The sequence below is a fragment of the Octopus bimaculoides genome, chromosome 2 (genome assembly GCF_001194135.2).
Source record: "Octopus bimaculoides isolate UCB-OBI-ISO-001 chromosome 2, ASM119413v2, whole genome shotgun sequence".
Taxonomy (NCBI): domain Eukaryota; kingdom Metazoa; phylum Mollusca; class Cephalopoda; order Octopoda; family Octopodidae; genus Octopus; species Octopus bimaculoides.
This window is the reverse complement of record NC_068982.1, coordinates 50,365,049-50,390,410: the sequence shown is the minus strand read 5'-3', so window position 1 is coordinate 50,390,410 and position 25,362 is coordinate 50,365,049. Positions and strand designations below refer to the sequence as shown.

At 33.6% G+C, this 25,362-nt stretch overlaps 1 protein-coding gene across 1 annotated transcript in view; it reads right to left on the bottom strand.

The window, feature by feature from the left end:
* Positions 1 to 25,362, bottom strand: part of LOC106870646 (uncharacterized) — a 55,023-nt gene that overhangs the window by 28,992 nt on the left and 669 nt on the right. Inside the window, exon 2 of the mRNA XM_014916789.2 lies at positions 392 to 556. Coding sequence (XP_014772275.1) covers positions 392 to 556 — 165 coding nt within the window. The remainder of the gene's footprint in view (positions 1 to 391; positions 557 to 25,362) is intronic.

Below are 25,362 nucleotides of genomic sequence, written 5' to 3'. Positions count from 1 at the left end.
AGTTGATCCAATCAACGGAACAGCCTGCTCGTGAAATTAATGTGCAAGTGGCTGAGCACTCCACAGACACGTGTACTCTTAACGTAGTTCTCAGGGATATTCAGCGTGACACAGTGTGACAAGGCTGGCCTTTTGAATTACAGGTACAACAGAAACAGGAAGTAAGAGTGAGAGAGTGTTGTGGTGAAAGAGTACAGCAGGGTTCGCCACCATCCCCTACCGGAGCCTTGTGGAGCTTTAGGTGTTTTCGCTCAATAAACACTCACAACTCCTGATCTGGGAATCGAAATCGCAATCCTATGACTGCGAGTCCGTTGCCCTAACCACTGGGCCATTGCGCCTCCACCTCATCTGTATGTATGTATGTGCCAAATTTCAAACAAGAACTTACCTCCCCACATTCCATAGACTTTGATGCAATATTTGGCATTGTAGACATTACAATGTTGCGGCTTTACAGGGTTTATCTCAGTCTTTTCAAATTTTGCATTGCAGTTGTCATCCAATGTTGAATTGCACACATAGCAGTTCAATGCTTGAACAGAATTAATGTAAACTGCAAAGAGAGGAAGAGAAAAAAACAGAAAAGGTAAGAGAAGGTTTATCTTTTTACCTTATACTTATTCCAGTCATTGACCCCAATACTTAAAAAATGTTTTTTTTTAAAGCCTGGTACTGTATTTAATTGGTCCTTTTTGCCAACATAAGCAAACCAACACCGGTTGTCAAGTGGTATGGGAGAATAAATATAAGCAGAAACACACACACACACACAAGCATGCACACCGTTTCTCCATACAGTTTCTGTCAGCCAAATTCACTCACAAGGCTTTGGTAGGGCTGGATTGGAGCTATACTACAAGACACTTGCCCAAGGTGCCCTGCAATGAGACTGAACCTGAAACCATATGGTCCCAAAGAGAGCTTCTTAACTGTACAGCCATATTTGCAACTGTAAATTAGAGAGCAAAAAAGAGAAGAAAAAGAAACTATTTCAAATAGCATGGACCACTTTGATATTTGTCTTGCAAAAACCTATCTTTAAGCATAGGTGTTACTTACATACACACACACACACACACACACACACACACACGTGTGTGTGTGTGTGTGCATTTTCACTTATTTTTCTTCTTACTTTCCCCTTACATTTCCACATGTAGTTTCTATTTTGTTTTTGTAACATATATATATATATATATATATATATATATATATATATATAGTTGACAAGTTGCAATCAATCATTTTGTCCTGAAATCAATTAAATATAACAACAATAAGAAAAAAACACAAGGACATAACCAAAATTAAAAAGACTATCAGATGAAGATGAATGAGATATTGAGTAAAATAAATGTCTTGAGAATCAGTTTAACAGACATTTGGTGAAAAGTCAGTTAATTCTACAAACCATAAGCAAAACACTGAACTATAACTTATCTATTGACTTATAAAACTAAAGATTGTGTTAGACAGATTCTTTAATTTTGTAAATTTCTTTCATGCCTTGAAAAATAAGGGTTGCTTTTTCAATTCTTAATTAGTGTTTTCAATTACCAGAATGTATATTACAATAATACTAACAACAACAACGATGATGATGATGACAACAATAATAATAGTGTACATTATTTACATTCGATGGATAATTGTCCTCATTTGTTTGTTGTTAACACAACATTCAGGCTGATATACCCTCCAGCCTTCTTCAGGTGTCTTGGGGAAATTTCAAACCTGGGAAATTTCAAACCACCATGCCATATGCCCATGGGCATATGGTGTAGTGATTAAGAGCATGGACTACTAACCCTAAGATTCCGAGTTCAATTCCAAGCAGTGACTTGAACAATAATAATAATAACATCGAAAAATACCTTAGGAATGAGAACCCAGGTTCGAAATTTCCCCATGACACCTGAAGAAGGCTGGAGGGTATATCAGCCAAAACATTGTGTTAACAACAAACAAGATGAGGACAAATATCTGTTAAATGTAAATAATGTACACTATTTTTATTTTTGTTACAACTAGATTTATTGAAAATTTGTTTGGTAAGTTAAAATCTCATAATTTAGCTCTTTTCTCTCTTTCTTTGCTAATTTTCTTTGAAATTGTTCATTCATTCAGTTAATGCTAGTTTTTCTCCATGTTAGCACTGCTTTAGAAGCTGAAGTAATAGAAGCTGAATTTTTACAGACAGATGCTCTTCTTCTTGTCAACCATTACTTGTTTTTCAAGCAAGGGCTGTTTCAGTCCAGAAGAATTTGCAAGTACAGAGTGAGCAGACGATCTGTTGACAGGATATTTTAACAATTGTCACAAGTTGCAGCCCACCCACAAACAGTGATGTCACCATTCGTCACTGAGCTGCAAACAGAGATTCAACATGCAGAGAGATAGCTCAGTGCAGACTATAAGCATTCGCACACACACACACACACACACACAAGCACACTATCATTGTTTTAATGTCCACTTTTCTATGTTCACCTGGGTTGGATGGAATCTGCTGAGGTAGATTTTCTACAGCTGGATACCTCTCTTGTCATCAACTCCCACCCATTTCCAAGTAAGTTGATATTTCCCTGTGGTTAGACATGTTTTCATGAAAGATTGGAAACAAAAGACACTGCTGGTGCGATGGTGACATTCATTTACAACTATAATATGATGTCAAGGCAAGGAGACAGTAACGTACACATACATACATAGATATAGACATATACATACAGGGTGAGCTTCTTTCAGTGACTGAAACTACCAGTTTTACCTGACCATCTTGTTTATGGTCTTCCCCTAGGTCTTCACTCAGTTGGCTTCTTCAAATTGAATGTTTAGGAATATATAAATATTTTTAAGTATCCTCAAAGATTTTTGGAAATCTAAAATTAGAATGGCCTTGTTTATTTTCATAATTTTTTTCTTTTCTTTTTTTAAATGGGCTTGATAAGTCATTTTACTGACCGTTTTAGAATAGTGCTATGTATATCACAAAATGAATATTTACTGAACTATGAAAAGCAATACACACAGATGCTCAATCATCAAAATATCTCAGACTGAATGAAAAGAGAAGATAAGAAAAGTAAAAAAGAAGTGTTAAGATTCTTCATGGATAAAGGCAACAACTATCAAGCTGCCAAGACTAGTAAAGATGATTTGAAGAGAAAAATGTTGCTTTGATGGATTGGCTGTCAGATTTGAGATTTTGAATTCTACAGACAGAAAATGTAGGAGATAAAATGGAAAGAATTGTGGAAAAAGTGTGAATCAGAAACAAAGAATGACTACTGGAACACTGATGACAGAATGGAATTACTGAAAAGAAGATGACCTATACAATTACTGAAAGGCTTCTTTTTTTTAAGAAGAAAATTGAAACTGCAAAGTAGAGTTATTAGTTGATTAATAAGTTGCCAATTTTCATATAGGTTGTACAGACTAAAACAAAATATTTCTAGAAACAAACCAATGTATATGTTTATTTTTGCAATAATAGATGGCTGGTGCCATGTAAAAAGCATTCAGTCCACTCAGTGGGGTGGTTAGTGTTAAGAAGAGCATCTAGCGGTAAAAACCATGCCAAAACAGATACAGAAGCCTGGTGTAGTCTTCTACCTGGTTGGCTCTTGTCAAACTGTCCAACCCATGTCAGCATTGAAGGCAGACATTAAACAATGATGATGATGTGAAATATTACACACCTAAATAAAAACAGATACAATAAGAAAATTGTACACTCCTCCATTTTTAAAAATTAATTCTTATAGACCTGACAAAATTATACCATCTACTTTTTTTATGAAAAGAATCATTTATGCCTATAATACCTGAGCAGCAAACTGATAATAGGGAGTTCAGCAAAATAACAATAATAATATTAGATAGGAGTAAATGTAAAGATAATGAAAATAAGAGTAAATGTGAAGATAAAGCATCTATAGAAAACTGTTGCTTGGAACTGCACAAATCCTCTAGAGTTCTTAAAATCTGAATGAAGAGTGTTACATTAGTTCACTGGTTGTGGAGTAAGGCAACACTTTGTTATCTGCCCCCCTGAGTAGATTTGGTAAACTGAAAGAAATGTATGTTTGTAAATTTTTTATTAGAAGAAAATTTATTAGAAGAAATGGATAACAATCAGCAATTTGGTTTAGCAGTTTTTGTTTATGCTACCAGCCATCTCCATGATCTAAAATTTGAAATTGCAGAGCAAGAACAAATTGTTTCCCAAGTTAATAGATGATAGTCATCATCATTGTCAACATCATTTAACATCCATTTTCCATGCTGGCAGAAGCTAGACAGTTTGACTGGGACTGGTAAGCCGAAGAGCTGTGCCAGGCTTCGGTCTGATTTGCCTTGGTTTCTATGGCTGGATATCTTTCCTAACACCAACCACTCCAAGAGTGTAGTGGGTGCCTTTTATGTGTCACCAGCATGGTGAGATTGTCACTGGCACTGACTGATGAGTCTTCTCAAGCACAGCAAATTGGCAAAGGTTTGGATGATGATATTAAAACTGGTCATCACTTAGCTAGAAAATAAAGGAATTGAACCAGCTTCTTCACTTAAAAGAAGAGCAAGGTGAATGTGCTAGGATAATAGTAATTTTACAAAACATGTTGCAAAAAATCAGGTTATTGGGAAGATGCATTCAAAAATCCCTTTTGTGAATTACTACAAAAGACAACACATACTTGTGTTTAAAATCCATTTTCACTTAGTGAACAAAATTCATGAAATGCTGCCTGGTAGCATACAAATTGAATTTATTGACTTGCAAACAAGTTCATTATTGAAAATGGGATTTAATGAGGTTTTTCTCTCGGTTCCAAATGTTGCTGACATGATTAATTTCTGGTGATCACAGGTTCTATAAACATTTTTCTGAACCAAGAAAATTTGCCCATAGTCATATCTGTCATTTAACAACAATGTACTGATGTGAACAAACACTTTCCATTCATGAAACTGAGAAAAACAACAGGAAATCACAACTGACTGATACAAGTTAGAAGAATTCTTTGCTGCTCTCAGTAACTTGTCTTCAAGCATCAAAAGTTGGTGAAATGAAAATAATCACAAAAGCATCATTAAAGTGATTATATTATATCAGGTGAAATAAAATACAGACTCCTCACTCACTGTACCTATTTTATTGAATGGCTAAGTTAACTTCTGGCATAAAAGGATGCAACTTAACGTCAGTATTTTATTACAATATATACAAAAACAGACATGCATACACACAAAATGATAGGTTTTCACAGTTTCTGTCTACCAAATTCCACCTACAAAACCTTCCTTAACTAAAGGCTACAATAGAAGATACTTGTCCAAGATGCCATACCATGAGATCAAATTTAGAACCATGTAGTAAAGTAAACTTCTTAAGCACATAGCTGTCTGCATCTACCTATATCATTTTGAAATGACACATGTTTATTTGGTTGATATATTCTCAATGATAAAGTCAAACATTTTAAGCAGATATCTCCAATATATATCTCATCATCGTCGTCATCATCATTTAACATCTGTTGTCCATGTTGGTATGGGTTAGACAGTTTGACCAGAGCTGGTAAGCTGGGGAGCTGCACCAGATTCCAGTCTGATTTGGCATGGTTTCTACAGCAGGATGCCCTTCTTAATACCAACTTTACAGAGTGAGCTGAGTGCTTTCATGTAGTACTGTATGGGTGTTTACGTGGCACCATACACACACGCACACACACACACACATATAGGTACAGCTATAGTTGTGTAGTTGAGAAGCTTACTTTCCAAATACGTGGTTTTGGGTTCACTCCCAGAGTATGGCACCTTGAACAAGTGTCTTTGATTAAAGTTCCAGGCTGACCAAAAGCTTATGAGTGGATTTGATAGATGGAAACTGAAAGAAACTGTCACACACACAAACATACACATATATAAATCTTTAACCCTTTAAATTGTTTCAGCTTCAAAGCTGTAGTTATGCTGGGGCACCACCACTGGTTGTGCTACACCAATATTTGAAACCTCCTCTGATATGTGACATTTGGTGAATAAGGGAATTTGATGCTGCTGCCCTCATCTGTTTCCTGCCATGAGGTAGGCTCACGTGGAACCCTTGACAGGAGGAAATCCAGTTTTGTTTTGAAGACAGTTACATCCACACCATGCAGGTCTCTCAGGCATTATATGTTTATGTGTGTAACCTTGTTTTGACATTACATGATGGTTGTAAATGAACATCATCATCATCATAAAAGTGAGGCTGTTTGCTTCCAGTCTTCCACAAAAGCATGTTTGGCCATTTCACCTTGCTGGAAACAGGTGAGGATTGGAGGCAAGAAAGGCATCCAACTGGCTTATGCAAGCATGGAAAAGTGTGGACATTAAATGATGAAGATGTTAAATAAAGCCCAAAACAAAATCTTTGAAATTTGCCAGAAAGAGAAAAATCTCCTTCAAATCACACTATCTGTTATCTGACAAAAACAAAACACATTTCAAAAAGTACCCTTCATTACACAATGAATGAATACAGCAATGTTTAAATCTGGATGGTCGTAGAGATAACTACCAACAACAATAACTGTTGAAAACACAAGTAAATATTTTTTTATACATGAGAGGGATTCTGAAAAGAAAAATAATTAGAGCTAAAGCAAATACTCATGATGTGGGAAGACAAATAGAAAAGTATTACATAAGGAATACAAAAATAAATTGGTTTAGAAGTTCCTGAGCATGCTTTTTTTTTTCTTTTTTATTAAAGAATTTTTTTTTTTTGCCCTATTTTACTTTAACCTTTTCTGGAGCATTACATCTGAAAATGATTTTCAAGAAGAGGGAGCAGGGTAGAGAAATATCCATGGGTCACAAAATTCTCATAAAAGTTTCCTGAAAATGAGAGCACTATTCATTATTATCATGACACTTTTCAAAAACTTTTTTTTTATAACATTACCTAAACCTTGGCATCAGTAATTATAACAGTTTCTCTCTCTCTCTCTCTATATATATATATGTGTGTGTATATATATTTATATATATACATATATATATATATATATATGTATATATATATACACACACACACACACACATATATATATATCTATTTCTCTCTCTATTATATTTATGGGCAGTGTCCAAGTTCATATCATAAATAAATCTAATGAGCGATAACAAGCGGAGCACTTTATTACATTATCAGTCAGTAAGACCTTACTTAGTTGTGGTTAAGAAAATAAGGATGCATACCTTAAAAGTGAGAACTTGTAGGAATACAAGTTACATATGATGTGTGTGTGTGTTGTGTATGTGTGTGCATACAAGCTTCTGGTTAATTGAATTCAAATCTTGTTAAAATATATGCTATTGCACACACACATGTACATACACAAAGTTGGTATTAGAAAACAAATTGAATAGCAAAAATAAACAATAAGTAAAAATATGAAATCCCACATTTTGTATATTGTTTCATTTTACAAAAACCATTGGTGTGTGTGTGTGTAAAATGAGGAAAAAATTATTGCAAGTGAACAAAGTGTGTTATATATTTAACAAAACTGCTTATTATCAACAAACTCATTTTAGGCAAGCATCGTAATTTAGAAATAACAGATAACACTCATTAAGCAGACTTAATAAGGGAGAAGAACTACTCCATAATTAGTGCATTAGGAGCGAAAAAAGGTCGCAACATATGGACATCTTAAATGAAAACATATGCCCCCATACATTAATGTCTAATTTGTTTTTGTATAAAGTACACATACCTAACTAATAGTACATAAAAACAAAATATTCCTTTTTTTCTTTCTTTTCTTTTTTTTTTTTTTTTTTTTTTTTAAAGAATATACAGATGATAAACTACAGTCTCTTAATTTATCTAAGCAGGAAGAAAAGGGTCAGTCAGTTTGTGAAAGGTTAGACTAAGAGTGAAGCAGTAATAAGTAAAATTATATAAGAGGTTAACAGAAAGTTTGAGAGAGCCTCGTTTCACTGACTCCCAGTATGACCAAGCTTCTCACATGAGGAAGAACTGATAGCTAAGAGGAAGGGAAAGGGAGAAAAAAAAATCAAATAAAGCAATAATGCTTTTATAGTCCCTGTTATTATGATGTATCTGGTGTGAATTAAGATTGATCACTTGACAATTGATGCCTTGCAGCAGGCAAAGTGCAGATTTTCTCAGGGAACCCAGCCCCATCTCTACACTGTATTTATGTATATATTTTTGATACTATTTTGTCCTGATTATATGCTTTGTGGCAACAAATCTTAGTTAATTATTGCTGATAACTGACAAGGGCATAAACTAACATAGTCTGAATATGAATAATCAGTTTTGTCACTCAAATTCCACTGTTATTCTCTTCTTTTAGTACAAAATACTATCACCACAGAAACAAACAGAACAAGATAGGATTTGTTAAATAATGTAGTATTTCTAAGGTTAACATTCTATCTGAGTAAAATAGTGCAAAAACTACTAAGAATTATTAGAAAATTCAAAATACGAGATAAAAGGTGATAATAAAAATGAAAAGCAAAAAAAAAATCATATTCTTTTATCTGTTTCAGTCATTAGATTGTGGTCATGCTAGGGCACTGCCAAGGAGAACTTTTAGTTAGATGAATCGGATCTTTTTTAAAACGGGGGGCCACATTTTTCATTAACGAAACACTTTGAAACTTGGAACACTGGTAGAATGCGTCATATAAAACATCTTTTTCTCTTAGTCTTCTTAAAAAAAAAAGAAATCCCTAAGTTATTCCATGTTAAAGTTGTATTTCTGTAATTTCAACCAATCACTGATGTCCATTCAGCCGATATACATTAAGTGCCGACTACATAAACAAACGATTCTGAAACAATTAACCCTAACCCTAAGGTTAGGGTTAGGGTTAGGGTTAAAGCAAATTTAAAATGAAAAAAGCAAATAAAACGAAGGTATGGAGATTAAATACGCTTTACATCGCTTAATCAGCCAAAGGAGTAAATGTAAACAACTGAATACTTGTCAGTGATTGGTTGAAATTATCGAAATAAGACAATTTTTTACATGAAATAAATTCGAATACAAAAATATTTTTCTGTTCTATAACACAAAATAGATAAGTATATGAAGTTTGAAAGTCTTTCGGTACCAAAAACACTACGTAAAACATTAATGAAAAATGTGGCCCCCGTTTTAAAATAGATCCGATGAATCGACCCTGGAACTTATTCTATTGGACTCTTTTTGCCAAACCGCTAAGCTACAGGGACAAACAAACCAACACCAGTTGTGGAACGGTGGTGGGGGGACAAACACAGACACAAAGATACACAAATGCACACACACAGACATATATATATATATGTATTTATATGACAGGCTTCTTTCAGTTTCTGTCTATCAAATCCACTCAAGGCTTAGGTCAGTCCAAAGATATAGCAGAAGCTACTTGCCCAAGGTGCCACACAGCAGGACTGAACCTGGAACCATGTGGTTGGGAAGCAAGCTTCTTACTACACTGCCATGCTTGCACCTATATTTATTCATGATTTAAAAAAAAAATAATAACAGTCAGAACTGACATTGTTCTTCACCATTGCAAGCTATATAAAAGGTAAAGACACCCTTCAGTCATGAATGACCATGGGATTGCACCTAGAAAGTTCCCCTCTGAAGCACAAGTCTGGGCAAGGCTGTTGTTAATGGAAGGCCAGCAGTCGTCCTTGCATTCCAGCCTCCCCTCTCCACACCACCAATGTTGTCCAAGGGAAAGGCAAAGGCTGACACAGCTTGGCCCCTGTGATGTCGCAACTCATTTCTACAGCTGAGTGAGCAATGTGAAATAAAGTGTCTTGCTCAAGAACACAACACACATCCCCAGTCCAGGAACTGAACTCACTACCTCATGCTCTAACCTGATGCTCTGACCACTGAGCCATGTACCTTCACATTTGCAAGTTATACAAGACAGATGAAATGAATCATATGGTTGATGTTGAGTTTGAACATCTGTAAAACAGTGTCTGTGGGAAAACAAGGACAGAGGGAATTCTAGAGGTGTTGGTCATGAGTGGAAAGGACTGGGCTATGCATTTAGTGCAGTATCCAGAGAAATGAGACAAAGGACATGGTTATAAGGAAACATGGGTTCAAAACAGAGATAAAACAGCATCTTCTGAGATAACAGATCTGAAGCTGGTTGGTGACTGAATCTGTCCTCTTCAGTTGAATATCTCTATGTTATTTAAAAAAAAAATTTTCTTTTTAATCTTTTATTGTTTCAGTCATCGAAGTGTGGCCATGCTGGGGCACTGCCTTGACCCCACCCCCAGTACTTACTTTTTTAAAGCCTGATACTTATTCTATTAGTTTCTTTTTGATAAACCACTAAGTTATGGGGGCATAAACAAACCAACACCTGTTGTCAAGTGGTTGTGCAGGACAAACACAAAACATATGCATACATGCATGCATGCACACACACAGTTTCCATCCTCTAAATATATTCACAAGGCTTTGGTTATGGATATAGTAGAAGACACTTGTCCAAGGTGCCACACTGTGGGACTGAACCCAAGACCACATGGTTGGGAAATAGGCTTCTTAACAATGTCTGGTTCAGTTTATCATGTTAATATATGTAGGCAGTAACACTGCCCCCACCTCCATATATATATATATATATATAGGAATAATACTCCTGTTGAGGTTTTGCTTGAGCTTTGCAGGTGAGCAAATGGATCAGAACTAGCTCTACAAAGGAATTCATGAGTTTATGAAGTTATATCTATGAAATTGCTCAGAGATTGCGAAGACCAGCATTTATAGCAGCTAGGATTCCTACCCTTTACCAAGATTTTTTTCATTTAATCTTACTGGTATTAACAGTCATCTCTTATGGATATGGTAAGTGATACTTTAGATGTTTATGTACTTTTGACAACTCATTTGCTTAAACATACCACTCAAGTTCCCATTACATTTTCAATTAATCATACTGAAGTTATTAACTCTCTAATTAGTGCAAATCTGCTATGCTCCACTACACTCCTGACATTCTTAATATATTTAACCTTTTGAATAGCAACAGAATCCCTTTCATTTATTTCAAACATATGCAGCAGTTTGTTAATTTTTTCAGCCTCTATAAACTCAACTCCCTATGCTATCGCTAACTCTCCTTTCAGAACCAATTACATAAGCTAGACAACAGAACTTATTTACCAGTTACAGCAAGCCATTTCAAATGTCCAATGGCATCAGTGCTTGGCAGCTTAAATACATATGTAAATATTTATAATCCAGCAACATTCTTGGGCAATACATTCAATACTTTCACATATTGCCTGCTCCACCTTACTCTATGAACCATTTCTCCAAATGTTTGGTTATCCTGCAAGCTTCGACTCCAGCACCAGTAGCTATATTTCAAACATTTTTGCAATCCTTGGATTATTTTACTTTATAAACCCAACTGCAGTTGCCATATGGAGGTTCAAATAGGCATCTGTTTCTGAAACTCCTTATAATGCTTAATCTTTTATCATTTAAACTAGCCATATCCAGCCCAGATATTGTACCTCTTTCATGTTCAAATTGTTTAGATCTGGCCACTCACACCCAACCTATAATGTCATACTAAAAATAAATGATCACATCATTGATCTCTTGAAGCCACAATTAATCCAAAACAATGTAAATAAATAAGTAATACATTTGATAAGGGTTAAAGTGTAAAGACAAAGCAATTTGAATTTCAATGGATTTCCACTTGTACTTTGGAGAATCCATTTTCCTTTCTTAACTGTAAAAAAAACTTGCTACTTAACCACCCAAATAATAATGATAATAATTCTATTATAGGCACAAGGTCTAAAATTTTGTGGGGAGGGTGCTAGTCAATCACATTGTTCCTAGTATTAAATTGACCCTGAAATTGATGAAAGGGCAAGTTGACCTTGGTGAAATTTGAACTCAGACAGTAAAACCAGAAGAGATGCCATTAAGCTTTTTTCCCAGCTTCCGCCTTTGTTTCAAAATTTGGTGCAAGGCCTGTTAATTTGCAGGAGGGGGTTAGTTGATTATATTGATTCCAGAGCTCAACTGGTATTTAGGTGAATGTAACTGACTAACTCCTCGCAACAAAATTTTAGGCCTTGTACCTATAGAAGAAAGAATTAGCATTCATGAGCAAAAAAATATATCCTAAATTTATTATTTTAACTACTGAGCATTATGCAATTTCTCATATATTAGGGTAAAATGTGTTCCTTACTCACTGCTTGTTATATTTAGCCTTTAAACAAACCAGTGAGGGTACCTCTACATGGTAGCTCTACCTACCAGAAACAGCAGTTAAATCTCTCTATAACATCTTTCAAAAAAACAGAGAAGGTGTATAGGATACAGTAGTTTGAGATAAACTATGTCTGAAAAGACTATTTGGCTATAGTTAGAATTCTTTTGATCACAAGTCTGCTCAGCCAGGGTTTGAACAACAAGAACTAGACAGAAGAAATAAAGAAATAAAATCTGTGTCAAATGAAAACATACAAATCATTTAATTAATCAAAAATTAAATTTCTTAGAAAAGCAACATGAAAATGAGAGAACAAATTAAATAATGCTAATTTAAAAGCAATAAGCACTGAAAAAAATCAAAATAAATACAATTATACTTATAAACAAAATAATGTATTACAAAGTGAAACAACTTACAAAAGTGTGGAATGTGAAATAAAATCATATTTGTTCCATTTGATAGTTTTTTTTCCCTCTTAATAGTAAGATGTAAATTCTAAAGAATATTAAACAATACGTGATTACAGCTTCACAGCCTTTTATATGTATGTAGTAAGTAGGATAGCAAAAGACTAGTATTTATACAAAAAACTTTTAAGCTGGCGACTTTGAAACAATAGGAAATAAATTACTTGGATAATTAGCTTTTGTTCAAAACATAAAATCAGATAACAAAGTTGATTCTATGTAAAATGATATGCTCAGATATCTCAATAGGGAAATACTTCTTGTTCCTTAGCCACAGGTCAGACCTCTAATCAGTAAAGACTTCATCATCAAAATCTTTTTACTTTTTTTTTTCTAGACATTGTGTATCCAGGACTATATTATCCAAGGTGCATTTTTCTGTTAGTGGAAGTATGTGTTGTGTGGTGTGGGGTAGCTTGTTATATCTACCAGAACTGCCATCTTATATAGGTTCCATTTTTTTTTCTTTTTAAATGTAGCATTAAAGAATGCTTTTAGATGGCTCTGTAGCAGAGTATTTGAATATTGACCCACATATAAGAAACAACAGAACACACACTTGGTTAATCCATGTGTTAGGTGATGCAGGATGAAGACATGATTCCAGTGTAAGTTACCAAGCATATAAATGTTACCAAAATACATTTGGGGGTAGTGGGTGATCCTGGTAGTTGACGTCACAAAAATTTCTCTGTGAAGTCAACAGCTAGGATCTTGGCCCATCATTGTGAATGTGATCATCAGAAGGTGTATGACTCTTTCAATAAGACAGCACACTTACCATGCTGTTTCTCACAGCCAGACCTGCTGGGTGTTTGATGTTAGTCTTTGTCAAACAAAGACAGGCTGTGTTTAGTCAAGGATTGCTTATTTCTGTATTCACTGCTAATCCCAGTATCAAGAGATCATTACTCTATACTACCTTGGGACTTGTCAGGTAAAACTTCTCTTTCCTGATCCATTTCCAGCTTCAAAGGAAGCAGATAATATAATTTATTATTCTCATTAATTTGGGTATCATCATCAACAATGTAATGTCCATGCTTGCATGGGTTAGACAGAATTTGCTGAGGTAGATTTTCTATGGTCATATGTTCAATCTGAAGGTTAGTGCTTTACTCAAAAACACAACACGTCACTCAGTCCAGGAATTGAGATCAGAATCTTACAACTCTGAGTCCAACACCCTAACCCTAACCCTAACCACTAAGCAACACGCCTCCATAATTAGTTATTATTAGCTTAATAGCAAATATTTGTGGCATTACTCTCTAAATACCAGAAGCATTTCATTTATTAGTTTATCACTGAAATATAACAATAAATAAAATAATAATTGGTATAGATGCAGAGTAATTTGTGTAATTATTTTAGATATAATTCTATTAGTTTTCTAACACAAATACAAACATGCATGTGGGTGTCAAAAACTAATACACTATATGTGTGTATATATTCTAGCAAAATTATTATCATTATTACTATTATTATTAATATAGATAATTCTATAAGTTTTTGACACACATAGTTCTGTGTATGTCAAAAATTAATACATATTTGCATATATATATATATATATATATATATATATATATATATATATATAAATGAAATGAAAAGCTAATATTACTACAGAAAAAATAATACTAATTAGTTATTTTGGTAAATTTCTACTAAATCTCAGGAATTTCTGGTTAATTCTCTTTGAAAAAAATTCTGGTAATTGAAAATAGTATTTTTTAACGAGCCAAGAATTTGAATATAACAAACTGTTAAAGAATTTAATCAATTTTGCACATTATTAAGCTTAAATAGTATTAATTAATTAGTAAATGGAAAAAATATGTTCATATTAGTGCTTAAATAATTTCACAATGTTTATTATTATTACTATTATTTATTATTATTATTATCATCATTATTATCATTACACTTTATCAAGTCATCTGATTTTCAAGGAAGTGTTACATAAAATCAAAAAAATTAAACAAAAATAAGATTTAAAAAAATGATTTAATGTAAAATACTAAAAGATTTCCATCTAAAACAGTGTATCTGCAAGACAGTCACAAGACAAAATGAGACAATTTATTGGTAAAGGCATAAAGGCATGTATAGAACTGAAGAATGGCACTGACAGTTTTGACAGAGTTACTTACAAGGAAGTCATCAAGAAAATTAATAACAAAAAAAAAAAAAAGACAAAAGGAACTGTAATCCTGTAGTTCTTTTTATTATCTAAGATAAAATAAATTAAAAGGAATGCCATTTTCCCCAAGCAGAGAATTTCAGCTACGAAAAAAAAAGAAACAATTTTTAGAGACTGTTTTGGAGAAGTTAAATCTCATGATAAGGATCTCAGCAACAAGCTATGTACAAGCCAATATTTCTTAATTGGATTAGACTTGACATCTTTCCAACGAGTGAAGCTAGTTTGTCAGTGTCAATATATGGATGGAACTATATATATATATATATATATATATATATATATATGGAATAATCCATTTTTAGTTTTCAGTTAGGAAAACTTTTTAAAACTGAATAAAATACTACTACTGCACTATATACAGGCAGTTAAACTTAATTCTTGTAAATGTCACTTATAATTCTAAAATAAATAAATAAATAGGCGTAGGAGTGGCTGTGTGGTAAGTAGCTTGCTTACCAACCACATGGTCCCGGGTTCAGTCCCACTGCGTGGCATCTTGGGCAAGTGTCTTCTACTATAGCCTCGGGCCGACCAAAGCCTTGTGAGTGGATTTGGTAGACGGAAACTGAAAGAAGCCTGTCGTATATATGTATATATATATATGTGTGTGTGTGTATGTGTTTGTATGTCTGTGTTTGTCCCCCAACATCGCTTGACAACCGATGCTGGTGTGTTCATGTCCCCGTAACTTAGCGGTTCGGCAATAGAGACCGATAGAATAAGTACTAGGTTTCCAAAGAATAAGTCCTGGGGTCGATTTGCTCGACTAAAGGCGGTGCTCCAGCATGGCCACAGTCAAAAGACTGAAACAAGTAAAAGAGTAAAAGAGTAAATAGAATAAAAATTCAACCACAAATTGATATTAAATTCTCATGGCTTTTAAAGAGGGAGGCAATTTAAGTAAAGTTATTAAGCTTACAAAACTGTATTTGAAGAGTGGGGGCAGAGAGAACAAAACTATAAAATATAGCCAAGGTATTTATGAGTATAAATATATTTTCATCAGTCTTGATTTATTATATAGCCAAAGTACAGAGGAACTTTGGTTTACAAATTTAATTCATTCCTGAAGGTTGTCACCGAAAATGGTTGTAAACCAAAACTATTTTTCCGGTGGGGAAAATCAAGAGAAGACATGGTGAATTCAAATAGGGATGTGCACTGAGTGAAAGCTAGATAGCAACTGATGCTCTCCTGCTGATACACAGCTTGTTGCCAGCTTATGTGTTCATTACTCCAGACAACGTTTGTCACATGAGACAAATTGTTTGAAAAATTATTCCTAAACTGATTTGTTCTTGATGAGAGGTATATGTAAACTGGGGTTCCACTGTATTTATAAGAATAAATATATATTTTCATCTATCTTGGTATTCAAACTATATGGCTTTACTTTTGCTTTAAATATTATAGGCAAGAGTTAGATTGTATCAATCCAACAACTCAATTGAGATTATGAATTTGTTTTCTTGAGTTAATCTACCATTCACATGTGGTCTTATCAATAAGTATCTGGACTGTTGCCATAGTAATGAAGCTAAAGCATGGAGAGTGAAGCCACTTAGTACAGATTGACCTTGAACTCAGTTGTGCAGGTCCACTAAGTTTTAACATTCTAGCTCACTTGTGCTGTTTACAGCAGTGCTTGGAAGGAAAGTGGTGCAGTGCATGATCATCACATTGACAATGATAGAAAAAGTTGAATAGAGAATCTGCATCAAATTTTGCCAAAAGCTTGGCAATACCTGCTCAGAGGCCTACACAAAGTTTTCAAAAAGTTTTCATCGTTCTCAACACAATCAAAGAGATCTTGTGCAACTGAAACCCAAGTGTCCTTTTGGTCAGCTGAAAGCAGTTTTGGCACAAACTTGGCAGACACATGTCTCATACCCAAATCTTCAAGGATAATGGTATGAACTGAACCCTAACTAATCTGCATGTCCTCTGATCACCCACGGATGGTGATTCAGTGATGTCCCCTCACAACTGCGATGTTTTTCTCAGTTCTGCTGGTTGTGGGTCTCCCAGAACGTTTGTCAATATTGACATTTTTTCGGTCATTTTCAAAACATCTGAACCACTCATAGACTTGTGTGCAGCTCATACACTCCTCTCCATACATTTTCTGCAATTCTGCGTAGGCATCTGAGAAGGTATTGTCATGATAACTTTCTCTGTCATGGTCAATGCAACAATCACATACAACACACCTTTCTTCCAAGCACTGCTGTAAACTGCAGAAGTGAACTACTCTGTTAAAACTTAGTGCACAGAGTTCAAGGTCAATTTGTGTTAATTGTCTTCACTCTCTCTATGCTTTAGCTTCGTTACTATGGGAACAGTCCGGATACCTATTGATCAGACCTCATACATATCCATATGCAAGCTATAACTATATGGCTGTACATACATATATAAAATCTATTTTGCAGATAATATACTTGCCCATTGTACCACACAGTGCAACTGAGTCCAGAACCATGTGGTTGAAAGCAAACTTCTTACCATACAGCCTAGTCTACACCTATTTGTAAGGTGGTTTTGCATTCTTAGAATGTTAAAGTAGTTACCATTGTGGAAATGCACAGAACTGATACAATGTGGAATAATTTCAATTTCAGAGAATGAATTTAGAAAAAAATATGATGAAACAATGATTCCAATCAGTTCATTAACCTGATAGTATCATCATCATCATTTAACGTCTGTCATCCATGCTGGCATGGGTGGTAAGCTTCAACAGGATCCATCAAGTCTAGAGACTGTGGCAAACTTTAAAGTCAATTTTGACAGTCTTCAATAGATGGATGCGTTTTCTAAAGCCAACCATCTTACAGAATGTACAAGCTGCTTTTTTTTTTTTTCGTGCTACCTGTACTAGTGAGGTCACAAAGTAACTCACAAGACAACTAAACCTTAATTCCACAGCAAGTAGTCTCTTAATTCAAATATAAGTAGAAAGATGCTTGGTATTTGTTCCCTCATCCAAGTAATTTTGATGTAATCATTAAAACACAAACAAATTAAACATTAGTTTTTATGGGTCATGAATTCCAAACTATCAAATAATAAGCAATGACAACGTTTGTTTAACTCCAGGTTAGTCTTGATTCTGCAGTTCTAAGATTTAAGATTTCATAGCCAGCAGGTTAGGTAAACCTGTGCATGTGCTTTTGTAGGTTCATTAGATATGATAGCTTTAAAATTAGTCACTATGATTGGTACAAGATAACTGGGAAGACTACAGTAAAAGTTTCAACAAATATATCAACATTTCCAAAAGCAAGTCCTAAACTCCACTGTATAATAGACCAAATTCACTCCATCATCTGGTTGAACCTTACCACTTGGTCTTTGAATGCCTTTGGTAGAGATATTTGGTAGCAAGCATTCAAGGCAGGTTTCTGATCTGAGGATAACTTCTCATCAGAGTCAGGAGCCCTGAAAATTGTCAGCGGTACTGCTAAGTAGTAAAGAAGAAAAAAGAGAAGAAACTCCAAGACTATATATTGAATTAAGATAAAATTCATTACAAAGAGTTCTTGATTGCAAAACTTGGAAGCATCACAAAAACACAATATTTGTATGCAAGTAAGATGTGATTTTACAAAATCCTTTAAGTATTTTACCATAAATTTTAACATCTTCATGAATGGTATTTTGCTATCCTGTATTTAGAGGCCAACAGACTTATTCCCAGTTGGTTAACTTAGTAAGAACAGTAAATAAGAAAATAAAATAAATAAAAGAAACAAATGGGTGATTATGGCTGATGTAAAAAAAAGTTTTGATGTTCTTGCACTACTAGTTGATCTGTCACCATGGAAACCTTAATGGATAAATGATAAGTTGACTTTTCACACTCATGCCTAAGATTAGCATTTAATAGGATAATATCTCAATTTCTGTGACACCCACCACCAACAGGAAAGTTAACACTATAATAGTTGATAATTGCATTCCCTAAGGAAAAGATTTATACTAATCTAAGGAGATAGTGTCATCTGACCAATATTATTTATATTTGCAACTTGGGATTGGTAATTTCATCAGAATGTATTTATTATTATCAGTATTATTAAATATTAAATATAAAGAATTTTACAGATAACTCAGAGGGTTTGATTCAGAATTTGAAAGAACCACCAAACTATCGATTGAAACTGGAAGCCTCTGATTTCAAATTTCCCACATATGAAAACACAGACCACAGACAATGTCAAGAATATTAACAGTAAAAATAAGTAATAACAGCAGTGGCGACGACATTTACAATGGACTGTTAAGTTGGTTCAGTACTAATATCAAGTGTGTACAACGTTCATTTAAACTTCTGTCAGAACAACTTGATATTTCAAACTACAGAATGAACAAAACAAGAACCAGTAAATGCATTTATTTTGCTAGAGATTATCTGTGGTGTCATCCAGAAATTTTCTTGGGTTAAATACATAATTTGAAATTCATTGAAGTTAACTTCATTTTTCACTGGAAAATAAAAACAATCTGAAAACTTTCACTCAAAATACTCTCAGGGTGTAATTTGAACTAGCTGTTTCACACAATCTCTAAATATAAACAAAATGCAATGAGGGGGCTGCAGATATTGGCACAAGGCCAGCAATTTTAGAGAAAGAGCAAGTCAATTACATTGATGCCAGTGTTCAGCTGGTACTTATTTATTTTATTGATACTGAAAGTGTTGAAGGCAAAACTGACCATGGCAGAATTTGAACTCAGAATCTAATAAGTTGGAAAAAATGGCACTATGCAATTTGTTGGATGATCTGATTCTGTCAGCTTGACAACTAAGGGAGTGTAGATAATAAGAACATTTACATACACAAATTAACTCCCCTGTAGAACTTACTTCACATAGGATAATATACGAAAGACATTGGGCATTTGTGAACACATTTTAGTGGGCCATAAAAGGAAGACAACTTAATGTAATGGTACACAACAATCTGAGACAATAAAGCTAAAAGCATACTGTACTTTTCGTCAGAATGGTCAAATTGATTTGTGCCCATAGCACAAAAAACTGAATTTTGATTCAGGCTTGCTTACCTATGATCATTCACTGGCTCCAGCTTCGGACATTGCTCTTCAGTATCACATTTGAATATAGTCTGGTATTTTCTAATGGAATTTTTTATAGGCTTGATTTCATTACACTTGCTATTAATAATTTAACTTTTAACTTTCTCTATGACAGTACTGGATGGCATTGCATCAGACATCCAGTTCTGAAATACAGGATATCACACGATTCATATTAATCTTGTTAGAGAAATCTTCTCTTTTGTCATTCATTTCTTTTTGTAAGAATCATTACAGGATCAAGTTTTTGACTTGTAAAAAAATTTCACAAGGATAAGAGTTAATATTTCTCAAAACTGGTCATTTTCTATTTTAACGATAAAAATTCTTTTGATTATACTTTTGATATTGTCCAACCCTATTTTGGTTTAATTTGAATCTACAATCATTCCAAAAATTACCTGTTTTATTGCAAAAATTATACTCTAATTCTTCCCTTTGTTGATTTTCACTTGTACAATTTTTAGCTTGGAAACTGTGGCAATTTTGCCTTTTGATTCCAATCAAATATATCATTCTTTCCAGGCATAGCCTCAAGTTTTCCTCTGGGCAAATTTCAAATGTTTGCTATAGCTCTCTCGACTGCTTCAGCAATTTTCAATGCTTATTTCTAGTACTGGGTCTATTTCTTCCAAAACTGTCTGTTGCACATTTTTCATACTTGTGTGCACTCATAATCAGTCTTCAATAATACACTCTGTATCTCTGAAGCAAAAGTCAGCCAATTTTTATTTTAATTCTGCCACAAAAATTGGCAGCTCCGGTTCCATTCTTTTCATAGCAACTGTAAAAATTATATTGCAAATTTACAACATTTCTCCACCATCAGATTTTTTTCATGACTTCAAAAACAAAAAGAATTACATTTTTCATAATCTATTGGCATCATTAAAGCATTAGCCAGTTTAAACATTTTTATAAGTCCCATTAATAAAATATTTTATTCCATTTCTTTGCAGGTAATTTTATTCAGCTCAAATATATCACTATTCTGATCGTAAAATCTTAACAATCTTCTCCATAGCAAATTATTGGAAACTTATTTTTTTCTATAAAATAATCTGAACATCTTTGTCCAGATTCCTTCAGCTTTTGTAATGATATAAAGTTTGTTGCAAAAAAGAAAAAAAAAAAAAAATTCTTTTTCAATTTTTTAAAGAATTATTTTTGTAGCCCATTTTTGTTGAAAATTCTTCAGAGCTAATTTTAATAAACTTTGTTGCTAATTCTTTGTTGCGTATATTTTTTGGTGGTTGTGCAATCCAGAATACAAAAAGAACAAAAGCTAGTTTTGCAATAACGGTCAGAAAGGCATAATATAAAAATGAAAGAGGGCATTATGCTGGCAGAACCATTTGCATACCAGGCAAAATGCTTAGCAGCATTTTATCCATCTTAACATTCTGAGTTCAAATTCTGCCAAGGTCAACTTTGCCCGTCATCCTTTCGGGGTCGATAAAATAAGTACCAGTTGAACACTGGGGTCATGTAATCAACTTACACCCTCCCCTGAAATTGCTGGCCTTGTGCCAAAAATTGAAACCAATATAAGAATAAAGAATGACCTTGAGTAATTAGGTGACACCACTGAACAGCATTTCAAGTAAAAAAGACAACCTTTATAAAAATAATCACTTTATACATGTATGTGAACAGAAGGAGACCATATAGTAACAATGATGCAGTATACAAATGGATTTTTCCAAAGTATGTTTAAGACAAAAAATAAACATAGGACGAATCGTTTGTCAGATCCCAATTCCTCACAACCTTGACTGATGCATTAACTTGTAACTAAAATTTAGAGCCTCATGTTGACTCCACATGTCTTACCTTTCATCATACACAACATTGGATGAAACACTCTCTTTATGATTTTTCTAAACTCAGTTGCTGCCATTCTTGCTCTCCAAATTCTTTCGGCTATTATCAGTTTCACTCTTGATGACTATAACTACTTCTAGCTCTCTATTTCTCACTCTGTTAATGAAGTTTATACTACTAGTTAGTCCCTTCTTTAATCTCGAAATCCAGCCTCTGCTCTTTTACAATAACTGCTTCCACAGAATTATCCATTAAACCTCGAGACACACAGTGTTTTGGTTTCTGTAACCAAAGGGACCAATTTTTTTCTCTCTTATTGATAGTAAACATAAGTAACAAAAATTTCAAATGTAGTAATTAAACTCAATACTATAGGGGATAAAAGTGAGATACATAGAAAGAGAAAATGTTACAGACCAGGTCAACTCTTATACATATAGAAATGACAATAACGATTATTATTTTATTAGTACCATAGAGTACTCAAGAAAAAGCCAGTTGACTACAGGAATAATATCCTTCTTAATATTTAAAAATATCTAGTCTTTAACCTCCCTAACAAACACATATTTAGAAAGAATTTTATTGAATTCCACAACTGGCTTTTTGAATACTGACCATCTTTACTACTACCAAAATTTTATTATTTATTCTTTCATTTCTATTAGTTATTTGCACTTACAAAATAAATCATTTTCCTGAATATTTGCTTCATAGATATGTAACCAATATTTCTTTTCTTTTTGTTTCCACATTCATTTTGGCTTAGACAAAACAGACTAGCAGTCCTCACTGTATCCATTTCAGCAATCTTAGTTCAGTCATATTTAACCGTTGTTGTTTTTCTCCTCAAAATTTTGGTTTGATTCTCAGCAAATACTACATTTGCATTTTTTTTCCCCATTTCTATCTCGCTTCACAATACCTCATCTTTTTCTTTTTCTTTTTTTCATCAAATGATACTCATTTTCTTTTCTTTCATTTCCAATCATCTTCTTTCCATATCTGAGCTCATTCTGTTTTTCAGACACATCATTTATCTAATGAACCATACTCAGCTTATTTCTTATCAGAAATGTACACATTTTATCATAGCACTGTATAGTTTGTATAATTGAGCTTTCAGTGCAGAGAAAAAATGCAGCCTTGCCAACAGGAACAGCATGCATCAACTTCGTATACACATTCTTTCTTCAAGTTGAATAAATCTCTTCTTATTCTTACACATTAGATATTGTTTTGTTTGTTCTTTTTTATTCATTCTACTAAGTTCTGCTGGACACTTCAGTTTTTATTGCAACAAGATTCCAATTCTTAATGTTAATTATACAGCTGTGAAATAAGTGTAAGACGAAATGAAATAGTTATAGTCTTTGGCTCAGGGCAAACCATAGAGGATGTGATCAAGTTTGAACTTATGACCAAGTTAGTAGATAGTTCAGTACTTTAACCCCAGAACAATTATGGTAAGACTAGAACTTTGAAAAGCTTGGCTGCTTATTTTCTAAAAGACTCGGTAGATTTTTTCTTTATTTATCACAATATTTTAGCTTCAGTCTCACTTATCAAACATTGAATACCTGTTTCTGCACATCTATCATACTTTAACAATTCATCACTGGTATAAAGCAACCTCTCTCAATATTGCATCCTACTCAATTGAGTAGTCTTGTCTTGCAAGTGACTCGGTGACTTCATTGGTGCCTTGTGTCCTGCAAATAGTATTCAGTACGCTCAGTAAAGTCGTTTGCATTAGAAAGGGCATCAAAATTGTAGAAACCATGCTAAATTTTACATTGGAACTTGGTGCAGTCAGACCTCTGGCTCACCAGCTTCTATCAAACCGTCCAACCCATGCCAGCTAACATTAAATGATGATGATCATCATATAAAAATGCTAATTTTTCAACTTCAAAGAAGCAATACTAACGTTTCCTTTCAAATTATACTACATCTGTAAATATCATAAAAACACCCGAAGACATTAATTTAATGTTTCGTTTAGAATGTTTGAAGATGTTAATGGATCTGCAATGTATATATATGTATACGTCTGAATCAAGAATAATACGATAGCCAATAAGTTTGACTTGCACAAATGTTTTGGGTAGATACAAACTAGAACTACAAAAACGATACAAACACGAAAAGCTTAAAATTCTTAAGTTTGTCTCGTCGTCAGTAGAGGAACAATCTGGGAGTCATTACAATATTGGATTGTTATAGTTAAATATACATTTTACACCGAAAGACATTATTATTATGATTATTAAGAAATATATTTGAAGTATTATTTTTTGTCTGTTTAGAAAAGGTAATGAACTTCGAGTTTACATTTCATTCTCGTTTTCTGTATTTCCTTTTAGAAGGATCGAAACGACACATCATACTGTGTATAACAATTTCTACGGGCTGGATGTTACACTATAATTAAGTCCCCCACATCCGTCTATGTTTGTGTCTGTGTGTGTATAAATATATACACACATAGATACATACAAATAAATCTTCACCGAGGGGGAAAATACGCTGTAGCTTTCGATGTTCTGCAAATAGTATCTGAGTAAATGAGAGCTTTTTATAATTTCCATTAAAAAAAAAGGTTACTGTTTTGTATATGTTAACTGTGGACATGTAAAACAAAGCGAATACTTTTTTCGTCAAATAATAACCAACAGTAAAAAGCTTCACAAATGCATATGGGCAAGACATGGAAAATTATTCAAAATATGTTGTTGACGATGAGTAACTATTTGCACCAAAATAATTCCTAAATGAGTACATATGAAATTTGGCAAATTTTTTTTACCGAAATTTGTTTAATTTGACTATGAGTAACCTTTAAACAGACTTTAATATTCCCAGTAATCAATCTATCTGTGTATGTATTAAAGTAATGTATGTGAACTTAAGAACCGTACACTGGACTCTCAATGATTTCATAAGCTAACTCACTTCCGGTTCTCAATGAATTAATGTGTGAAGTGAATAAAATATATCATTATAATTTTATAAAGAGTTTATCATAGCAAACTATTTGAAAAGAAGTTTAAATGTAAATCTAAATAGACGAATATCATGCAAAGAAGGACATTATTTCAGGTTAGCATATAAACTTTTGAAGAGGGAAATATACGAAATTAGGTCAGAAGATCTACAGGTGTGGTATGATCAGATTTAACCTAAATAAGTGAGGTACTTATATATAAACACAATTAGTCACTTATTTTACCTTCTATAAAAGCTGGACGAAATCTATAAGCGGTGAAGCTACAGAAATTAATCAAGAAATTAGATTTTCGTATTAAAGGCTTTGTGAAACTGTGTCTATATTCTTATACACACACACAAAAACATAGACACACATATACGCATGTGTGTATATAAATTCTAATGAATATATCTACACACACACACACACACATATATATATATATATATATATATATA